At 52.3% G+C, this 23375-nt stretch overlaps 1 protein-coding gene across 3 annotated transcripts in view; it reads right to left on the bottom strand.

Annotated features, from left to right (window-relative positions):
- Positions 1 to 23375, bottom strand: part of LOC122374413 (RNA binding protein fox-1 homolog 2-like) — an 81046-nt gene that overhangs the window by 25771 nt on the left and 31900 nt on the right. Inside the window, exon 1 of one of the 3 annotated variants that reach the window (XM_043353144.1) lies at positions 20577 to 20941. The exons of the other annotated variants lie outside the window; for them this stretch is intronic. Within the exon in view, the coding sequence (XP_043209079.1) occupies positions 20577 to 20636 (60 nt within the window). The 5' untranslated portion in view covers positions 20637 to 20941. Of the gene's footprint in view, positions 1 to 20576; positions 20942 to 23375 lie in introns of those variants that run through there. 3 annotated transcript variants of the gene reach the window in all.

Raw genomic sequence — 23375 nt, 5'->3', positions numbered from 1 at the left:
CCTCAGACCACGCCGGACGCGTTTCTGCGTCGGTCTCGACCGACACCGTAGCTGACCACCTCGCTCTGTGTTGTGCTCGACAATACACCTGGACCGGCAGAGCATCTCTTCTGGTAAAGGGCTGACAACAACACCGGCGCGCCCCGCCCTGGGCACGAGAAACCGCCGTGTTACATTGGTGCCGCTGACGTCGGATCGAACCTGCCGAAGAAGCCGTCTTCTCACGTCCATCTGCTTCTCCGTGCGCCGACTCTTCCGACGAACTCTGTCGCTGACGAACTCTGCCGCTGACGAGCACCTATTCAACGCTGCTGCGCTCCAGCTGCTACCAGCCAGCTCTCACGGCTACTACAACGACCGACACTTCACTGTGAGCCGCTGAACAATAGCGCTCCAAAAGTGAGTACGCCAAAGCTCGGCACCGTTTATCTTCATCGGTGTCAATCCAAGGTACAAGTACCTGTACCAGTACCAGTCATAAAGGGTTCTGAAATCGGAACTGTACCAGTCAGGCCCCAATCTGCCCGAGTTATACGGCAGCCATCTCAACCAGCGCTCGATCTAAGCCGCTGATAACTCCAACCGACCGTCTCTCGTCATCGAGACAAAGTTTAACAGGAAAGAGAGTTCAACTCGCGCTCTCCAACGAGGTCAACTGACGTCATCAGAGAGGTCAACGGACGCTCTTCTACGAGATCGACTTCATCGAGAGGCTTCAAAGGCGCTCAATACCCAGCGCTACAACCAGACACTCGCGCGTAATCGAAACAGTGTACCCGTATGTGCGTTTATGTTACACCGCGTCGCTGCGGTGTCCGAGTCGAGTCGGGGCTGACCTGACCTCGCCCCTGCGGGCGCCCTGCCCTCCGCCGGAGCCTGACCTCGCCCCTGCGGAGGTTACCGCCGCGGGGCACCGGCTGACCGCTGACTGCGGCGGCCGGCGGGAGGGCGGGCATTCGGGGACGGAGCCGGAGCGTGACGGTCGTGCGGTTTTTCGTGTCCGAGTGCTCACAAGCGGTGAAAATACAGTGTGCCTATTTCAAGAACTTTATGTTGACTCTGGCGGCGCTCCGCTAACATTGGGGGCTCGTCCTATGCGATTTTGATAGCGCCAGTGATTCAGTAACAATTATCAGTGACTAATTCAAAGTGACTATCAGCACCGCACGGTGCCGGTGATGGCTGTCTCTGCGCTGCACCAGCCGTGCCTGTAGTCGGTGCCTGCCGTGCCGCTGGTGCCTGTCTCGAAACGGACCGTGCCTGCCGCCGGAGTCTCGACACGGACCGTGCCTGCCGCCGGTGCCCGTCTTTTCTCGAGCGTTCCTGTCTCGACGTGAGCCGTGCCTGTCGCCGGTGCCTGTGTCGACGCGGACCGTGCCTGCCGCCGGAGTCCGTCTCTACACGACCGTGCCGGTGCCTGTCTCGACGCGGACCGTGCCTGCCGCCAGTGCCCGTCTCTACACGACCGTGCCTGTCTCAACGTGGACCGTGCCTGCCGCCGGTGCCGGTCTCGACGCGGACCGTGCCTACCGCCAGTGCCCGTCTCTACACGACCGTGCCTGTCTCGACGCGGACCGTGCCTGCCGCCGGTGCCTGTCTCGACGCGGACCGTGCCTGCCGCCAGTGCCCGTCTCTACACGACCGTGCCTGTCTCAACGTGGACCGTGCCTGCCGCCGGTGCCGGTCTCGACGCGGACCGTGCCTACCGCCAGTGCCCGTCTCTACACGACCGTGCCTGTCTCGACGCGGACCGTGCCTGCCGCCGGTGCCGGTCTCGACGCGGACCGTGCCTGCCGCCGGTGCCCGTCTTTTCTCGAGCGTTCCTGTCTCGACGTGAGCCGTGCCTGTCGCCGGTGCCTGTGTCGACACGGACCGTGCCTGCCGCCGGAGTCCGTCTCTACACGACCGTGCCTACCGCCGGTGCCTGTGTCGACACGGACCGTGCCTGCCGCCGGTGCCCGTCTCGACGCGGACCGTGCCTGCCGCCGGTATCCGTGTCTACACGGACTGCACCTGACTCGCCCGCTGACCGTACCTGCACCAGCCGTACTTGTGCCGACCGAATCTGGCGACTCTACTTGGCGTGAGTGCTCAAATCTGCCGCACCGGTGAGTACCTGGTACCGATTGCAGGGCGCGAACTTTTGTGCATTACTGCATCTAGACCGCGTGCAAACTGATTCATTTGTATGGTTGAAATATTTCACCATATTTTGCGGTCTGTGACAGTGGTATGAACCAAATTACGACGGAATTAGGCGTGATCAGCCCTATGTTTGTGTGAGTGTGTTCGAAAAGTGTGGATCGTACGCTGCTGATAATTATAGGTTAGCCGGTGTGTCTCATTCTCATAGGTCAATTGTATTTGCTGGTTACGGTAATCGCATTCGGGAAATTTGCCATATTTATTACCTGTACTTCCATAAACACGCAGCCGGGGCTAGGACCAAATCCAGCTATCCAAACATGACACTATTCACACGTTGTGGTATATACATTGCTTAGTCCGTCTACGCCGTTGTCGGCAGGGTCCTGTCGCCTTCGTCATCACCCGGATCCTGTCCGTCCCGTCGTCGGCTGGATCCCGTCTGCCCTGTTGTCGGCCGATCCACAGTCTGCCCGTCTGCCCGGTCGTCGGCCGCGGCACCGCCTGCCCCGTTGTCGATTGGATCCCGTCGGCACCGTCGTCGGCCGGGGCACTGTCTGCCCCGTCATCGATCGGATCCCGTCTGCACATCGCCTGCTTATCGTCGATCGGATCCCGTCGGCACCGTCGTCGGCCGGGGCACCGCCTGCCCCGTCGATCGGATCCCGTCTGTACATCGCCTGCTCATCGTCGATCGGATCCCGGGGCACCGCCTGCCCCGTCGATCGGATCCCGTCTGGACATCGCCTGCTCATCGTCGACCGGATCCCGTCGGCACCGTCGTCGGCTGGGGCACCGCCTGCCCCGTCGATCGGATCCCGTCTACACATCGTCTGCTCATCGTCGATCGGATCCTGTCTGCACATCGCCTGCCCATCGTCGATCGGATCCCGTCTGCACCGTCGTCGGCCGGGGCACCGCCTGCCCCGTCGATCGGATCCCGTCTGCACATCGTCTGCTCATCGTCGATCGGATCCCGTCGGCACCGTCGTCAGCCGGGGCACCGCCTGCCCCGTCGATCGGATCCCGTCTTCACATCGCCTGCTCATCGTCGATCGGATCCCGTCGGCACCGTCGTCGGCCGGGTCACCGCCTGCCCCGTCGATCGGATCCCGTCTGCACATCGCCTGCTCATCGTCGATCGGATCCCGTCGGCACCGTCGTCGGCCGGGGCACCGCCTGCCCCGTCGATCGGATCCCGTCTGCACATCGTCGGCTCATCGTCGATCGGATCCCGTCGGCACCGTCGTCGGCCGGGGCACCGCCTGCCCCGTCGATCGGATCCCGTCTGCACATCGTCTGCTCATCGTCGATCGGATCCCGTCGGCACCGTCGTCGGCCGGGGCACCGCCTGCCCCGTCGATCGGATCCCGTCTTCACATCGCCTGCTCATCGTCGATCGGATCCCGTCGGCACCGTCGTCGGCCGGGTCCCCGCCTGCCCCGTCGATCGGATCCCGTCTGCACATCGCCTGCTCATCGTCGATCGGATCCCGTCGGTACCGTCGTCGGCCGGGGCACCGCCTGCCCCGTCGATCGGATCCCGTCTGCACATCGTTTGCTCATCGTCGATCGGATCCCGTCGGCACCGTCGTCGACCGGGGCACCGCCTGCCCCGTCGCGTCGATCGGATCCCGTCTGCACCGTCGTCGGCCTGTGTGCCGCCTGCCCGGTCATCGGCTGGGACATCGCCTGCCCATCGTCGATTGGATCCCGTCGGCACCGTCGTCGGCTGGAGCACCGCCTGCCCCGTCGATCGGATCCCGTCTGCACATTGCCTGCTCATCGTCGATTGGATCCCGTCTACACATCGTCTGCTCATCGTCGATCGGATCCTGTCTGCACATCGCCTGCCCATCGTCGATCGGATCCCGTCTGCACCGTCGTCGGCCTGTCTGCCGCCTGCCCGGTCATCGACTGGGACATCGCCTGCCCATCGTCGATTGGATTCCTACATTGATTCACCGCGTCTCTTGCGGCTACTACGGTGAGTCGGAACGAGATGGCTGAGCCGGAGGAGCGCGTTGCTCAACTTGAGCTACAGCTGCAGGAGGCACTCGGGCGCATCAACGAACTGAGCGAACTGCTGGCAGAGCGAACGTCAGTCGCACCCACTCGGGATACATCTCGGTTACCAGCGGCAAGCCGAACTGAAGAGCAACTTGTTCATGTCCCGGAAGCGACCCATGCGGAGCAGCCCATGCGGGATCAGTCAAGACCTCCGGGGAGTCGGCCTGGCGAGGGATCGTCTGGAGGATTCCTTCTTCAGCAGACGTTCACCATTCCGACTTTTGGTCTGGGTGGTACTACAAGTCTGAACCAGTACTTCCAACGATTTGAAGATCACTGCTCACGCACGTATTCCGGAACTCTGGACGAAGCTCTTCCGCTTCTGCAGTCTCTCTTGGTTGGTGAAGTGGCCGAAGTGTTCTCGGCTTGCGGAGGGACCGAAACCACGTATGCAAAACTGAAGGAACGTATGCTACGTTGGGTGGCTGTCCAAACTGACCACACACAGCAGAGTACTCGAATTCGTTTCGACAATGCGAAACCAGGACCAGGAGAGGACCTTGCGCTCTTTGCCCTCCGACTGTCTTCTCTTTTCGAAGACGCCTTTCCTGGTGAGGACGTCCAATCGTCTGAGCTTCTACGAGACCGACTATTCCAGAGCCTGCCACCAGTTATCCGGGAACAACTGAAACTGGACATCAGATATAACAGGGCTATACACGGCAAGACGCTGCTGTGGGATCATTACCTGACGATTCTTCAGTGTAAGAAGCACACAGTGGCGGGATTAGACTCCACGGTACTGGCCGCAATGGAAGAACCGCCACGAGGAAGAGCACCTGAGAGACCGGGGATGGCAGTGGATCGAACTGCTCGCCGTTCTCAGAGGAACACGCATGATGAGTCCGGCACTCGGCGACGAAGTGAGAAGCAGCGGAATGAAAGTGTTCATAGAAGCCTTCAACGCGAATCAAGGTCTGAACAATCCATGGCCAGAGGAAAAAGCAGTGACAGATCGCAGGCGTTCTGCAGTTTCTGTGGCCGTCGTGGACATGCTGAGGATATCTGTCGACAGAAGCTTGGTCTGTGCTTTGCTTGTGGAAGCTCAGATCATCTAGTTCGAGACTGCGAATCACGTTCATTTACACGGAATTCAAGCCGACGGGAGGGAGGTGCGGTAGGTTCACAGTTCCGTCAGAGCGGGTCCGCTTCACGCGCCCGAAGGCGACCTGGAGCTGGTGCTCGATCGGAGACTCGTTCTGCAAGTGGCGACAGTTCTCGATCACCATCCCCCGTCCGTACAGTTCGATCAGATCGCCAGGGACCCACAAGGCAATCGGAAAACTAGTCGGTCACACAGGCGAACCAGGGCAGCCTGCTGTGACCGAATACAGCCCTGACGGCGAACGTTTTCGTGAAGAAAGCAGCATCAACGGAGCGGACGTGTCTGTTCTGTCGCCTGTTAGACGAACGTCTTCCTTGTTGGCCGGGTCAACGTCTGCCTCGTTGCCAGCGCCACCTGCCCAGTCGTCGAATGGATCCCGTCGGCGCCGCCGTCGACAAGAGCACCGCCTGTCCCGTCGTCGATTGGATCCCGTCGGGCTAACATCTGCTTCGTCGCCCGCCGGGCCTGCCCTGCCGCCGCCTGCTCTGTCGCCCGCCGAGCCACCGTCTGCTTCGTCGCTCGCGGGGTGGCCGTCTGCCTCGCCGCCCGCCGTGTCGCCGCCTGTTCCGTCGCCCGGCGGGCCGCCGCCTATCTCGCCCGCCTGGTCACCGCCTGCCCCGTCGTTGGCCGGACTGCAGCCCGCCCCGTCGTACGCCGGGCCACCGTCTGCTCTGTCGCCCGCCGGGCCACCGTCTGCTTCGTCGCTCGCCGGGTGGCCGTCTGCCTCGCCACCCGCCGTGTCGCCGCCTGTCCCGTCGCCCGTCGGGCCGCCGCCCGTCTCACCCGCCGGGTCACCGCCTGCCACGTCGTCGGCCGGGTTGCGGCCCGCCCCGTCGTATGCCGGGCCACCGTCTGCTCTGTCGCCCGCCGGGCCACCGTCTGCTTCGTCGCTCGCCGGGTGGCCGTCTGCCTCACCACCCGCCGTGTCGCCGCCTGTCCCGTCGCCCGTCGGGCCGCCGCCTATCTCGCCCGCCGGGCCGCCGCCCGTCTCACCCGCCGGGTCATCGCCTGCCCCGTCGTCGGCCGGGCTACAGCCCGCCCCGTCGTCCACTGGACCACGACCTGCCCCGCCATCGACCGGGATATCGTGTGCTCAGGGAACTCAAGAAAGAACGCGTCTATACACCTGCAACGCCAGTGAAGCTGACCCTGTCTCAAGCCTGCTTACCGATGACGAACACAATCCTACAGATGACTGTGATGGTGATGCACCCGACTCGACGAACGCATCCGTCTTCACTTCTGCTATTTCATCTCCGTCTATTTTGCGAGTTTCCGTTCAGCTGAATTCAGAAAACGTGGAGGCGGTGTTGGACAGTGGGTCGGGCAGAACAATCATTGGAAGTAAGTTTGTGGATGTGGATTTTATGACCCCAAGTGATGAAGTGGTAAGAGCTGTTGGCAACAGTGCTCTGCCAGCCCTTGGCCGAGTATGCCTTCCAGTGAATATGCACGGAATCGAACTCCAACTGGATTGTTTGGTGTTGGACAGCAGCAAGTGCCCTGTCGAACTTATCATCGGGAGAGATGCCATGCAGCAACACGGCCTCTGCCTGGACATGAATAGAAACGCTGTTTCTGGGTCTCGGAAGGATCGATCTCGATGGACACTATACTTACCACTCGGAAAGAAGGAGTCTTGTGTATTGTTCATGACTGATGTACCGTGTGTGGCGGTACGAGAAACCCGAGTGACGAAGCGAGACACGGCCGTACTAGGTTGTTCAGCCGTCCTCCCTGCTGCGTGTAACTCATGCGAGGTCAATTCCCGTCCTCTTGTCTTTGCTGGTCGTGTGGACGCGTCAAGTGACCTAGAGTTCGTCTCTGGTATCTTTGATCCAACCAACCCGCGTGTCCTCGTATCCAACCGGGGAATGGCTTCAGAATCAGTGCGTAAGGGTTCTATTCTCGGTTACCTGGCCTCCGCCGCGGACAGCGCCCTGGACGTGGAGGGAAGCGTGCCAGTGTACTCTTCTACAGCATCCACAGACGGGATCGAGCCCGATGGTTCCTGTCCCTCGGCCTCCGACATACCGGGTCTCTCTGAAGATCAGCGAGCGGCGGTACAGGAGATCTTCGAACGTCACTCAACAGTGTTCATGCGCTCGGATGCGGATGCGCTCCAGTCGTTGATGACACCACATCGTATTGAGTTGACTGATGATACGCCCATTTACATCAGACCACGGAAGATGTCTGCCCCAGTTGCGGACGAAGTCGAGCGTCAGTGTCTAGACTTGGAGCGTCTCGGCATCATTGAGCGATGTGAATCTTCTTGGAATGCTCCCATCGTCCCAATCCGAAAAAAGGATGGCACATTGCGACTGTGCATTGACTATCGCCGGCTAAACCAGAAGACTGTAACAACCAGATTTCCCATGCCAGAGGTCAACGATACTGTTTTTGGGACTCATCACGGAGTGCAGTGGTTCAGTGCACTGGACATCTCCAAGGCATATTATCACCTCCCTCTGGAGGAAGAGTCACGTGACTACACTGCATTCAGCACACCCAGGGCCCATTGGAGGTTTCGACGCCTTCCTTTCGGATTAAAGAATGCCCCAGCACAATTTCAAAAGGAAATGCAGACGATTCTTCACGGATTTGCACGTGAGAAGCTTGTCGTATATCTAGATGATATTCTTCTGAAGGAGACTACGTTTGAAAAGCATGTGCAGCTGGTCGACGATGTTCTTACGGCGCTCGAATCCCAGGGAATCAAGCTGAACGGACGCAAGTGTACTTGGTTTCAACCAGAAGTGAAGTTCTTGGGACACATCATTAGTTCATCGGGTCTTCGGAAGTCACCGGAGTACGTGGACCAGATCCAGCGACTGGATAAACCGCGAACGGTTCACCAGCTGCGACAGTTCTTGGGAATAGTGAATTACCAGCGGAAGTTCGTAAAGGACTGCTCTACAATCGCCAAACCTCTGTCTGCACTGACAGGCTTACCTGCAAAGACTGTTCTGACCTGGACTGATGAGATGATTGAGTCATTCGAACAGCTGAAGTCCGACATGCAAGCTGATATAACACTCGCGTTCCCCGATTACAGACCTGATGCAAGTCCTCTCTGTCTGTGGGTGGATGCCTCTGCTATCGGTGCTGGAGCGTGCTTAACTCAAGAGCAGGACGGACAGCCCAGATTCATTGCTTTTGCCTCGATGACCTTCACCAGCGCGCAAAAGAACTACTCAGTAACTGGTCGTGAGCTTGCTGCTCTTCGCTGGGGAGTCAAGACATTCCACTCATTCTTGTGTGCTGTTCATTTTAAAATCTACACTGACCACCAGGCACTGATGTACCTCCACAACATGCGGCTCGTCAACCATCGTCTTGCCCGCACCGTGGAAGAACTTGCTGATTACAACTACGAAATTATCTAAATTATTAGCGAAATATTAATCGAAAAATTATATATTATCTATTATATATATTATAGATATATTAAATTAAATATTATCGAAATTATTAGCCGAAATGAACAAAGCTGACCTGTTCGATCTAAGTTCTAGTGAGCGGGCCGAACGCCTAGAGCTACTATCAATTATCAATGAAAGGGACACTTATCTTGGACGTAAGGATCACGAAACCCAACAGCGACGAGTCAAACAAGCGCCCACTCAACCGGACCCTAAATACCCAGATCTTGAGAAACTCAGATTCGTGTGATTACTCCGAAAAGCACACGGAATTAGTGCAGTTGATGACTACGCCTGAAATAGGACTACGATGTTGAGATAAGCCCTTATGATGTTGCAAGAATCTTTTTAGGGAGGCATTTACCTAAGAAAGGAATGAAACTTGTATATTAATTGGTGACCGAGCGCGGTCAAGTCACGCATGGTGACTGATGTTGGTCTGCTTTTCTGAGTAAAGCCAACAAACGTATGAGACAGGTGCACTGCAAATTTTCAGAACCCTTCAGCAGCAATAGGTGACCCCACTGTAATCTCGCCACAGTTACCGGACAGTGGAGAGCATGGACGTTACCGCTGCCACAGAGGCTGTACGATTAGGTCTGAGGTCTCGAGCCTCTCGAAGGGTTGTGTACGACGGAACGTACACCAGAGCTGCGTAATAGAAGAGACAAATGTCTATTTTTTATGAGTGCCCTGCAATCGAGAGACGAAGGTGCAATCTGGAACTGATTGTCTGGCAGTTTAGCTAGCAATCCAAATGACGCTGACGTTCAACAGCCATTTGCCGTGATGTAGCACCATGATTGAGGCGACTCATCGGATTGTTACCGCAAGCTTCTCAATACTTAGTTTTTTGCATTGATTTGGCTTTCCCTAGCCCGATGTAATAAACGGTCGTTGTAGTAGAGACCGTAGGAACCACAACGATGCATTGGTCGTTGTGATTGGGACCATAGGTGTCACAACGGATGCATTGTGGATGGATGTTTTTGAGAATGAATGCTGCTGCTGATAATAACGAACACGCCTATGATTACTAAAGGTCATATCCTTGACTGCTACTATGCTTTTGCGCTAACCACTACTGCTCTCGCTGCCTGACTACAAACCGTTCCTCCCTTTGTCCTCCCAGCTTCCATTTCTCGAGACTATCACGAACCAGCCATAACTTGACGAGTGTCACATTGTGCTCGGCTCGCTAGCAGAGCCGACACGTGGTAACTGTAAACGATGCACCGGCATCACTCAGCGCTCAGTCTAGTGCCACAACGGATATGCCGTGACGGGCCACGTATGGCCAGGCGTGAGGTCTCTTTGATTCCCCTTCCCCCCCGTGTGCGTGTGTGTTTGTGTATGCATGGCACCGGGCCTGCATCACAATGGACCGAGGAACTATCCGGGTCACTGAACTACTCAGTGCACCACCCCGAGCGCAGCCGTACGCTACCAAGTGCAGTGCCCCGCGCACCAGCAATCCGGGTCACCAGTTGACTCGACGGCCCACGATCCGGGTCACCGCCAAAATGACTGACGTCATGGACTACGATAACCGTTTCGTGGACCGCAGCGAGTGCGCTAGCGACGTTCAATGAGTTCATTCGGCGAATTCCCGCCCTCCCGCCCCTGTGTCGTGTTCTTGTCGCGGGTGTGTTTGTGTTCTGCGTGTGACTCCCCCGCTGTGTCCTTCGCCCTTCAGGCGTCGGCCTCTGCTTTGTCCTAGCCAAAGCTCTTGCCATGGGTGGGGGAGGTGTGTAAAGTGTGTGTTAGTTGTTCGCTTATTGATGTTTGTCCTTCGCCAACCGCTTCTCATATTTCTAAAGGTTTATGCTTAACTAGTTCGTAGTGAAGTTATACCTGCGTGGTGGCTATAATTCAATTTCGCCTTTTCAACGCTCATTATCTCAACCGCTCTCTGCTCGCTCTCAGCTCACTGCAGCTGACCCCGCGACCGGCCCGGACCGCGTCATAGTTTATTCATGATCGTGACTCATCGTCTCCAGCACTCTGCGCCGCGCCGCCGGTGTGTTATCTACAAACGTCAGCTTTTAGTCTGTCTTCTGTCAAACGCGCTCTAGAGACTCTATACCTAGAAGTCAGCCGCTGCCTGCTAAGTGCCGTCTGATGTCTTTGCAACGTTGCGTAGCCGGATGCACTTAGGACCACGAGACCGGCGCGTGACACTACGTCATACATCACTTCTAGATGTCTCCAGTACGATCGAGAGACTGTGACGTAGACGACCAATCATGAGCGTTCGATTTGTGTTTAAAGAATCTTAAGCCAATAGCGAGCCGCCACGCAGGGTTAGAGGGCCACCGCCCTTAGAGTAGGAGAGTTCTGCTGAAGTCACCCGATCGGGGGGACTGGGAGAAGACCTAGAGCCATCATCGGCGTCGGACGTGCTCTCTCTCTCTCGCTCGAGGAGACCTCCGAGCTCCACAGCCGCTGGACACCTACCATCTGCTCCGCGTGCTTGTGTAGAGAAGACCCCCAACCTCAGACCACGCCGGACGCGTTTCTGCGTCGGTCTCGACCGACACCGTAGCTGACCACCTCGCTCTGTGTTGTGCTCGACAATACACCTGGACCGGCAGAGCATCTCTTCTGGTAAAGGGCTGACAACAACACCGGCGCGCCCCGCCCTGGGCACGAGAAACCGCCGTGTTACACAATGCGCAAAGAAGTGAAGCAAACTTGATGAAAATTTTGGCTCTTTATTTGCACTCGAATTTGAGATATAGGCCTCCAAAGTTCGGAACGTTTTTTTTTTTTTTGGGCCACCCGGTATACGGCCTTGGCCTCGAATTGGAAAATGGTCACTGGGCGCCATGAGCTTTCATCGCAAAAAAGCTTATCTGAGCGAAGCCAATAAGTTCATCTTCGACTTTAACGTAGTTCTGGCCATCAGTATGGAACGATTTATTTAGAATTAGGCTGAGTCGGGCTGAGCTCAGCCAAGACTTTGGCTCAATTAGTTGATACTTGATACTAGTGTCACCAAATGTTTGATGCATTCAATGCAGTTGATACAAATAATGAGACAATACTGAACACATTAAAATCACACTCCTACTCCTATGACACACATCATTTGACATTTTTAAGGCTCACTTGTATTTCTCCTGTTCAATTGGGTCCACAGATAAATTTGTTCAAGTTTCAACCACATTCAATTGCCAATTCGTGACGTAGGTAATGTGTTAAAAAAGCTTGCTTAAATATTCCAAAGCAGAGCAAAAAAAAAAGAAGAATAAATCACCCGATTTTTTCACAAAACCCAGTTACAAATATCCCATCCTGGAAGCCACCCGAGGCCCCACGTCACCGGAAGTCTGTGACGTCTGTTTCTGGGAGCTGCGTTACCTCCCCGACCTGTCTCCGTAGGCTCTCGGGTGACGGGCCGGGGAGACAGAAATAGATGGCCCGCTCCTCTGACAGACGCCTGTGCGGCACCTTTGTGCAGCCGCTGCCGGGCACTAGCCGTGCTCCGAGCAGTGGCCCGGCGGAGCACCCCACCCAGCAGTGTCCCAAAATTGTGTTTGGGGGCTTGGGTGTCAGAGGGGAAATTCCTCTCCAAAAATGGGAATAAGAGTGAAAAATTGCAAGTCAGATAAGGCCCAAAAAGAGTGAAAAGGGGTCAATGGCATAAATTTATGAACAAGTGTGGTAAAATGTAAGATGTAAAAAGACCATCCACGCAAAAGTTTTTTGTCGGTAAAATTGGGAGTGGAAAATTGTTCTTAAAAAGTAGAGATGAGAGTGAAAAATGATTTTTATTTGGATGTAGCTTCCCATCCAAATCAACACATTTTGGGACACTGCCACCCAGCGCACACCCACTGGCCGAGCCAGACAGAAAGGTCCACTGGACGCCGCGAGGGTGGGGATTCTCCCCGAAAAGGTTCTCTTATGGCGTAAAATTCCTCGGATTTCACATTCTGTAAGTTGCTGACCAACTACAAATTTGTACGACAGACTTGACTAGTTTCCTTTCCATGCTAAGAAATGACAGAATTTTGCCAATTTCGGAAGCTGCGTGGGGACAAATGCCCGAAAATGTCCACGAATTCACCGGAGCGCGTCCCTCCGCGCAGCACCGCGTCGGCAGCTGAGGGGAGCGTCGTTCCAGCGCGACTCACTGCGCGTTCCCCCCCCCCCGCCACAGAGCAGGGGCGCACAGGGCCGCCATTGAGCGCGGCGGGCGCACGGCCCGTGCCAGATCTGCGACTCACATCACCGTCAGGCCATCGGTGTAAACACTCGGGTCTTTGTGCGGTTCGTCGCGCAGCGCTGGTTGGTCTGGTCCCCGACACCGACAAAAAGCCAGCTGGCGGACCGGAGCGCGGGTTTATGTAAGGGCGATTCCACAAAAAGCTATTTATATGGGCCTGTAAACAAGACATTCCTCAATTCTGAACGCTGGGCCTGAATGAAGAAATGAGTGAAGTGGTGCTCTCGACACAAGTGTAGTTATATATATATATATATATATATATATATATATATATATATATATATATATATATATATATATATATATATATATATATATATATATATATATATATATATATATATATATATATATATATATATATATAATAAAATAATAGTCGGAGCATCGTTGGTTCAGCCAAGTTGCCAAAAAGAAATCCAAAAACAGCATATCTGTCAAAAAGCCAGGCGATTGTTGAATAAACTATTTTTCTAGAAATATGCTATCATTCCTTGTTTCCATTATCGCCAACCGAACAGAAACATCGTGGAATTTCACTGTATCCAGATTGCAACACGACGGGAGCATCCAGCGTCGATCAGGGAGGCCGCCTTCGGAACCTTTCCGGAAGGAACCCGACCTGGCCAAGGCACCGATCACAGACATCGATAGAGGTAAATAATAAATCGGAGCCATCCATCGCAACCGACGCCCATCGGCAGGCAGCGCATCGGCCATTCTGGCGAAGGAAGGTCCAATCAGACGGACCAGAACAAAGGTCGGGGTCCGGGAGCCGCGCTGATCGCACTGACAGGTCAGGGGGGGGGATAAATGGGTGGCGAGGGGTCACCAATCACCAATCACCAGTGGGCAGTGTCCCAAAATCGTATCTTGGCTGGGGTGTAAGAGGAGATAGTTCCTAATAAAAAGGGGAATAGGCGGCTCAAAAAATAGAAAAGGATCAATTGCCTACATTTTTATCCAGTGTGGTAAAGGCAGCACGTAAAACAGCAAGCCACTCATTTTTTTGGAACATTGAGTGAAAAATTGCTCTTAATTGGACGAAAGAGTGAGAAATTATTTTCATTTTGATGTTATTAGCAAATTTTGGAACACTGCCAGCGGGAGTGTGTGATGGTGGTGATGGTGTTAGGTGGTGCCAGGCGGACGCCTGTGACACCCCTGCAGCGACGCTGACAGGGCCGGTGACGGAGCGATCAGCTGAGCTGGTGGAGTGTTGCGGCACAGCCTGCGGCCAGGCGGGGTGTACTGCGGCACAGTCTACCGTTCGGCAACGAACGGATCGATAGAGACGGGTAGAGGCTCAGGAATACACAAACTAAACCAGACTGCGGAGTCGGAGTCGACAGTTCTGACTGGAGTCAATTTAGGAGGCCGAAACTACGAGTGGGAATTGGAGTCACCGAGAATCCATCGACTCCGCAGGCCTGCTACAGCTGCGGAGTCAGACTCGAAATCGGAGTCAGAGTCGGAGTCATCGAAAAGTCATGTCATTGCAGTGTTCCATTTTTGGGAATTTTGGGTGGAAAATCACACCTAATGGGCAAAATATTTTCATCCCCAAAACCAGGTAAATTGGAATTCTTTCATCTTTGAAGAACGCTCAACGCATGCTCAACAATGAACAGCCAGATTACCAGATACACCTAGCAGCGCCATATAGACAGAACTTACAGGTTTGCTACATAATGCATAATTTCCATGAAAAAAAAGATGCTAAATCAAGGCACAAACCCAACAACTCACCCTGACTGACAACGAAAGAAAATAACCTTGCACACTTCCAGCTGTTAATAACAAATATGCGTTGAATGACCTTGATCACCTCAACTGTTTGTAAAAACCAGGCTTGTGTTCTGAATAAATGCTTTTGGATATTCATAACAACTATGATTGGTGGTTTGCTGCCAACGCAAAACGGATGAGCCGCTGCTTGCGCAAATTAAACACTACCCCTGCAATTCGCTTTTGACTAAGTTACGCAGGATACGCCTACAAAATTTTCATCTTTGGACCCGCAGTCAGCTGGGCACACCCTGCGCACACCCTAGGGATGAATTTAAAACTTGGTGGGCTATAACTTGTTTCTTATACAAAATAGGGTTATAAGACCGATACCAATTTATTCTACATTCATTTCTGATCCTATTGTATCAATTTCACCACAAATTATGTCAGTCAATGGCTTCTAGAGGACTTTAAAGCTCGATGCGTCGGGCCTGGCAGAGGTCCAAGATGAGAAAAGCCACCCTGCGCACACCCTAGGGATGAATTTAAAACTCCGCGGGCTCTGGCTGGTTCCATAGGTAAAATAGTGTTTTGAGACCGATCCCAATTTATTCTGCGTTTATTTCTGATCCTATCGCGTCAATGTCGCCACAAATTATGTCCGTCAATGGCTTCTAGAGGACTTTAAAGCTCGAGGCGTCGCGCCTGGTAGAAGTCCAAGATGAGAAAAGCCACCCTGGGCACACCCTAGGGATGAATCTAAAACTCCGCGGGCTCTGGCTGGTTTCATAGGCAAAATAATGTTTTGAGACCGATACTTATTTATTCTGCGTTCTTTTCTGATCATATTATATCAATTTCACCACAAATTATTAACGGTATTAGTTTTTAGATGTCTTTGAAACTCGAGGCTTCGGGTCGGGCAGGGGTTCAAGATGACTGACACGCCACCCTGGCACACCCTAGGGATGAATATGAAACTCTGTGGACTCTGGCAGGTTTCATACGCGAAATGAGGTTATAAGACCGGTAATGATGTATTTTACGTTAATTTCTCATGCTTTTGCAATAATCTTACCGCCAATTATTCATTTCAATTAGTTTCTAGAGGTTTTTAAACACGAAGCGTTCGGCCGAGGGAAAGCCAAGACGAGTGAAAGGATACCTTGGCACACCTCTAGGGATAAATTTAAGATACGGTATCCCCAGATCTGCCCAATACATGTTCTGAAGCTGGTAGATGGGAATAAGAAGGCCCTAGCTTTTTAATAAATAATCCCTCGCCCGTATGGGGGGGGGGGTCGAACGAACCACCCCCTCGTTTTTTTCGAGAATAACTCGTGTAAAAAGCGGCCGATCGGGACGACACTTTCAGGACCCTCGAGTCAATTAATTGGACACCTAATCTGAAAATCTCATATTCCTGACCCAAATGACCTTTGACCTGTGACCTATTTCTTGAGGCCATGTTTGGCCGGAATCGCGATTCGGCGTATGTCGGCTCGCATTATGTCCTGATGTCCTAATCAGCGATGCCCTCCGTTCCGTTACAGTTGCTCTGATCAGTGATCACTGATGCCCTCCGTTCTGTTGCGGGTGCTCTGATCACTGATCACTGATCAGTGACGCTCTCTCACTCAGCACTTACCACGTGACATGATAGGTAGCTACCGCTCAGTTTCGGTGGCCGGCCATGAGGTCGGTGGCATCCTTTTATCATTTTTTTTTTTGCATCCCGTTCCGTTCCGATACGGATGCCCTGGTTTGCACGCTTTTTATTGCGATGTTGCGTATTATGCTGCGCAGTGCACATCGTTCCGTTTGGGGTGCCCTAATCAGTGACCCTTTTTCTAGTCTCATGTAGTGCACCGTTCCTTTCGAAGAGTTGCGCTGACACCGTTTCCATTTTCACTATGCGTAATGAGTACCGACTATCGCTGGCCGTTCCGGCGTTCGGGCCGGGAGATTTCCGGCGTATGTCATGCTGCATAGTGCGACTGCAATTGCATACTCAATGCTGCGTCCCGTTCCGTGTGCTCAGAGCAAAGGCACCATTTCCAGTATCATCCCGGCCATTGTCATATCTGTTGAAAATGGAAAGCTCAAAGCTATACTGTGTACACTGTACGAATATTACCAGGTCAGATGCGAACGAAAACTACATACTTATATTGCCGCATATTATCTCAAATATACAGTAATTTTGGAAGCAGTGCTGCCATAGGCGCAAAACGTGACAACGTCCCAGAGGCCAGAACACAATGAGTTACAGATTTCAACAGAATCATTGCATCTTCTGCTTCTTAAAGACCTAGTTCGTTCGCATGATGGCGACTGGCGTCGCGAGGATGGAGGTCCGCGGATGATCTTCTTTAGGAGAAATATACAGGGAAGGACCGTCCTGGATCCGTGCCAGTAAGCATGAGTAGGAACTTAGCAGATGCTGACGGTAATATCTGCTGTTTGCATCTGAAACGGAAAGGAAGGCATTGATTTAAGGCTAGGAGAAGGATGGCCACTGGACAGTCATTCAATTGTGACAATGCATTTTGACTTGTGAGGAAAATGAAATCTCACTGGTTGAAGTAGGTATTCATTCTTTGCTGTATAAGAGACAAGGGTGATTCTTAAATTCATTAGTCTCAATCAAACACAAATGTTGGGATAAAATGGGACGGATTTAGAAACACTTGGCGATCAGATGTTAAAGTTATAATTCTGCCGTAGATCATCCTTACCTATTTGCATCGTCTTTTTCGGTTAGTTTTGGTGGTCAGGAAATGGTATGTTCTTTTATTATCAGCCAGCGTAGCGTTACGCCTTTATTGCGAAAGTGATATAGGTTTTCACTTGTTTTTTTTTCTCATCCTAGATTTTTTTGTCATCATCGTCACACCCAACCAAAATCCAATTTTAGAACACTGAGTCATTGACTCTGCAGCCCTGCTCTAAACCAACGCTCTATGGATCCAAGCCATTTACGGACTGGGAGCAAAAGTCGGAACGGTCCCCCTCTCCCATCACAGTCAACAAAGGTGGATCTGCAAATTCAAACAGTTCTAGATTGACCGAGCATAAAAGACCAGTGACCGCTCATCACTGATTTGAACACTGACCATTTGACCAATGACCTCCGAACGATGAACAGTGACCGATGACCAAAGATCAACGGATGGACAATAGGTATTCCTCCGCGACCAATCACTCGACGCGAGCATGCATAAAAGAAAACCTTTCTGGATCAATCTTACTGATGAGAAACACACAAAGAAAAAAAAGCACTCGGAACCAATCCCGCTGATGAGGCAAACACAAGAAAAAAGCTCGGGCCACTCCAGCTGCTAGGCACCAATCGTTTCTGCACGCCATTCGGCGATAACCTATAACGCGCCTGGCATTCCGTTCCCTCCCCCTGAGTTGGTAGAGTGCCTCCGTTACCTGTGTCCCACGGCACGCGCGCGGGCCATTATTCCCCCGCGGCCGCCGGGACACGCAGAAAAGTACTCTGGTCTGGACATGATGATGTCCTCTGGGTAGGTCTCAGGGCAGCACGAGTGGTCAATGTAATGGGAGGTGTGTGGAGGTTTTGGACCAGCCTAACCGACCACAGTGTGACCTCAGCGGGGGAGAGGACCAGCCCCATTGACCTAAATGTCACCTGGGAATGAGGGTGAAAGGGCAACCCAGTCAGACGGCCACAATACACATTGCGCGATAGATTTCAGCTCTGTTCCGGGGAAAAAATGACCGCCAGGGACGGGTCTGTTTAAATTCCATCCAAAACAACCATACAACTTCTGGTGCGATGGCAGCCACATACAGTTCTGCACAGCATGGCTAAACTTCCATAGATAAATCATCATGACAAAAGTTGCTCACCACAATGTGGATGAATGGGTCGTTGTGAGAAAACTTATCAGGAGCGGGATACATATTGGGGTCTGTGGCTGCATCCTGGAAGCGAGGAAAACCATCCCAGTAGAAGCCCGCGGTTCCCAAAGCGCGGCGCACGGTTTGTGAACGGCGCAGGGTTGGGTTTGTGAACAGTGCAAGGTCGCCAGTCTGGACGGTACGAGTTGTCAGTTGAGGGGGTCGTTTCGCTAAGACGTGAGCAGTTTAGGTTTCCCAAAACGCGTAATTGCGTTTCCAGAAGAGTGGGGTTGTAGTGGGGAGTGCAGGGTTCCTCGTTCAGAATGGCGTTCCAAAGACATTTCAAAGTTGCTGGAGCACAGAACATGGTTTTCAGGTGCGTACCAAAATACTAAATAACACAAGGTTCCGATTGGACACTGAATTATAATCAACGGTACAAGATTCCCAGTGGACAGTATGGGGTTCTCAGGGTTTGAGAAGTTTGGCAGTTCAGGACTCCCGGTGGGGGTTCTCAGTGTTCTCAGCCGTCAGAGGCGACTTCCGTTGTGAACTGTTAGGCGCCAGCTGGAGGGGAGGGGAGGGGAGGGGAGGGGAGGGGAGGCCCGTGGCCACCAGGGTATATAGAACAACGGGTACACCAACGACGCGGAAAGCGCCCATTTTACCTGGATGAGTTGCATGGTAGGTGATATATTTTTTGAATATGGAAAAAATAGAGTATTCTATTCTGACGAGTAAAGCCAAATTCATAAAGCAGTTATTTTTAAATTATATGTACCAGAAATAACATACTGACCATAGTTTAAAACTTAGTCTAAAGTTAGTTGAAAAGCGTATAGTTGATACTAAGATGGCAGGAATCACTGGAAGGCGGAAATGGCGCAGCTGTTTCATTCTTAAAATGTGTTCGCAAGCAGGATTTACGTGATGCTAGCGACATCTATTAACGTTATCGGGGACGCTGATTGGCTGACCGAGTCCGTGAGCAGTATCACTAATTTACGCTAGTACAGGGTTGAGGCAATGTGCGCATGCGCAGGAACTTGTGCTCTCATGGAGGGGCTTTTGGTACCTCGGGCAGCGCCCAATGCTTTTTGGACCTGTTATGGCCTCCGCATCGAAAAACGCTAGATAAAAAGGTTGTAGAGGAAGCTTGAAGCTACCTTTCCCCACAATAATATTGGCACTTTATCTTTTAGGTTACGTGTGAGGCTCGCTTGAAAAATGTCGATTTAACATGGAAACCCTATGGGGTAGTAGTTTTTGAGCGCCCATTTGGCCTAATGCTACCAACTGTTACTGGCTACCCCTGGTGGCCACATCTGGCGTCAGGAGACGCCCCCCCCCCACCCCTGGGACGACCCTCTGGCTGGGGAGGGACGGGGTGGGACGGGGTAGGACAGCCGGCAGTGGCACCGGTACCAGACGGACACAGGGTGTTCAACAGAGCGGGCAGATTGCCTCCTTTTGCATGCCCAAAGGGGAGCACTTAAACGCTGGTCACAAGCCTCAGTGGAAGAGGTGGAAGGGAAACGAAACGCTTACTGACGAAACCCCGACTCTACCCACAATCGAGCCTGATCAGAGTGAACTTTTGGAGTTTGGCCTCTCAAACACGCGCTCTTAGCATGAGCCAAACAGCTGAACAAGCGAAAGGAGCTCGGAGTCCAGACTGAGAGAACCACACCACAACCCTGACCTCAAAACTATAACGGACCTATCGGAAACCACAGCTTGGGGCACATTTGGCGTCCAACGTCATCAAACTCACCAGTGAAGTAGCCAAGCATGTAACCAGCAAAGCTGAACATTGAACGGAGACGAAACACCGAATACGCGACAGGATCGAACCCGAGTCTACAGAATATCAAATATGTCCTCGAAGTTCGACGTGATCTCAAGACAAAGCTAGGTTACTCAAACCCCAAAACCGACAGCAGCCTATCTCTGGGTGAATTTTTCAGTCTTACAGCCCGAAACACCACTCAACTCACCTGAGAAGCAGCAAACATCTCGGGTGTGATGAAGGGCACCGCACCGGCCGCGGGCCACATGTTAGGACGCCCGGACCACGCGCACAGTCGCCGGGGCCTGTCGGTGTCGACACCGGCGCGGTCCGCTCACAGACACACTCACACTAGCGACTCCCGACTCACAGCGCCGGCAGCGAGTCCGAGCCACAGCACCGGCAGTGACTCCGACTCACACTACACCGTTACTCGAGCTTCACTCGCACGCACGCAACGCACGGCGCCCTGTCGCGTGAGCGTCTCGCGTTCCACGTCTGGCGTCTGGCGTCCACACGCACAATCACTCAAACTCAGCCGGCGGCGGCGGCGGAGTAGCACGTGTTTGCGGCTCAGCGCCTCGGAAAGGAGCGAGCGCCGGCGCCGCTCCGACCGGTACAGTCTCTGACGCCGCAGCCGGGGACGGTATGTCAGAGAGTGTACCCGGTAAGATCAATGCCGCGTCCGCCGTGGGAGACTGGCGTCGGTGGGGGGAGGGGAGGGGAGAACTCCGCGGAGGGGAGGGGAGAAATGGATGGGAAGAGTTGGCGCTCAGAAAAACGGATATGGGGCAGGCTGAAGCGGACCACCCTGGGGGTTAGGAATTGTTCCCGTGTGTCCAGAAAACGCCCAAGGAAATGCGGCGTCTACTTCTAGCACCGACTACCGAGGACAATGGGTTTCACGGGCTGTCTCCGTTCCTGAGGCGATTTTATCCGTTTTATTTCTCTAGATTTAGGTAAGAATTCTCTGCTCACCAATGTTCACACATCAATAACGCCGACAAAACTTCCACTCAGGTTTCTACGTTACATACAATATCCTCAATCCGAAAGTGATAGCGATTTGCAGCCTGCCAGACTGTACCAAAACTCCGGTTTTCGAGACTATTGCCCCTTGTGACGTCATTTCGGACCCCTCGATGAAGTCACCACTGTCAGACGGCCGATACTCTCACCTTGGCTGATGACACACTGGGATCGATGGTGGGATGATGGCAGCAACCGCCCCGGGTAAATGGTACATACCTGCAACGTAAGAAAAATATATTACAAAAAAATCAAAAAGAGCTGTTACCGAAGCGGATACTATAATGGACTATAATAATACTGGACTATAATAATACTGGACATCACGAGACGTGCCACAACATACCGCAATGCGAACAGTTTCCGTCCAACATCAAGGGAACGGAATACGATGAATAAAAACCGTACGTTGAGATATTGAGAATCTCTGTCAGGCAACGGTTCACCCTCGAGACAAAAGGGCTCAAAAGTCGACAAAAATTTAACAGTGCACCAAAACCAGTGAGCCTTCTTATTACTCCCGCAAGTTGCTGTAAAAAATTGCTTGTAGGTATTTCGAAACGAATTCCAAGCATTACAACACGAACGTGTTGCATTTAACCAACACACCAACGCATTCGGGATTTAAACGCACAACAGCATCCGGGCAATGGCACAGCGGGAAAAAATTAATGCGACTATATTTCATTATATCCAACAAAGGAGCATCTCATCATCTGCCACCCACGGAAGCAATTTAAGCGAGGTGGTGCAATAAATGCATGGTGTGTCAAAAGTGGAAATAGCCGGTGCGCCGTCTGGCAACCCGGCAGCCCGCCGCCATAGAGAAATTCATGCTTTTTGTCGCTTTCTCGCTCCCTATGAGTCACTTGATCTAAGAAGAGCTTAAAGGGACCCTCCCACCTTAACATTAGATTTGAGTTGAGATAGCCAAAATGGGGTCCCTGGCTCACAATTACCGGTTTCGGCACTCACAACATCGAGAAATGCCTTAAATCGGAAATATTGAATTTCAAAATTGCAGCATTTTGATTCAGAGGGGCTAATGCTTAGGAATACCCCTCTGAATGTGTGACGTCATCGCAGATATCTAACGATTTTTAAATGTTTGACTAAAACGTTTTGTAGCACGCGGTGGTATATGCTGCTTTGCGCGCAACAAATGCCGCACTTTTAAATAAAGTCGCTAGGAACAGCGGAGATCCCAAAAAGTAAACAAAAGTAAAAGTCTAATATCTTGAAAACCGGTGAATATTTTTCGATGAAATTTGGTAGATATTGGTTTTTGCTCTTTCTGAACCGAGCGACATCACTTTCATGCCAATTCATTAGCTTTTTTGAAGGTGGGAGGGTCCCTTTAACTAGGAACGAGGCGGGTCACTTGGACGTATTCGGGAGCCGAATACGGTGTTTTGGAGCCAATACCTGGGAAACCCTGCCCGCCCAATGCGAGTTTTTAAAGGGAGATTATGAGCTTTCTTTTTTCTTAAATAAAAATTACTCGACATCTATACTATTGCTACTGTAGTTTCTATAAAATATGAAAATTTCCTAGCACATTTTCGTATATGAAAAAGGTTTTTATTTTTGCAAAAAAGAAGCAGTACTTGCAGTACTTGTAACACCCACCGAAATGCGTTGTCCTTCTCTATAAAAAAGTCGCAGTATATGGCGCTTTTGTTTCAAACAGCGACGCTTGGGTTTTTGTTTATGTTATCGCCTTGTCGTTGCTTGGTTGTAAGGATTCTAATTTGAATTAGAGTCAATTCGGTTTAGAATTAATTAGATTCTAATTCGGGGGTACATAGTGCCTACTCTTCTTTGTTTCCAAGTATTATTTTGCGCCACAAATGAACGGCATGCGCCAGAATCGCAGCCAAATCTTGCGATTGCGACTACGAAATTCATTATTTTGGCCTCAGAGCCTGAAGCGAAAAATACAAGCATATTTATTTCAAAAAGACTTCAGGTTTGTCGA

The sequence above is a fragment of the Amphibalanus amphitrite genome, unplaced genomic scaffold (assembly GCF_019059575.1).
Source record: "Amphibalanus amphitrite isolate SeventyFive unplaced genomic scaffold, NRLGWU_Aamphi_draft 001653F_arrow, whole genome shotgun sequence".
Lineage (NCBI taxonomy): Eukaryota > Metazoa > Arthropoda > Thecostraca > Balanomorpha > Balanidae > Amphibalanus > Amphibalanus amphitrite.
This window is presented reverse-complemented; position numbering and strand designations above follow the sequence as displayed.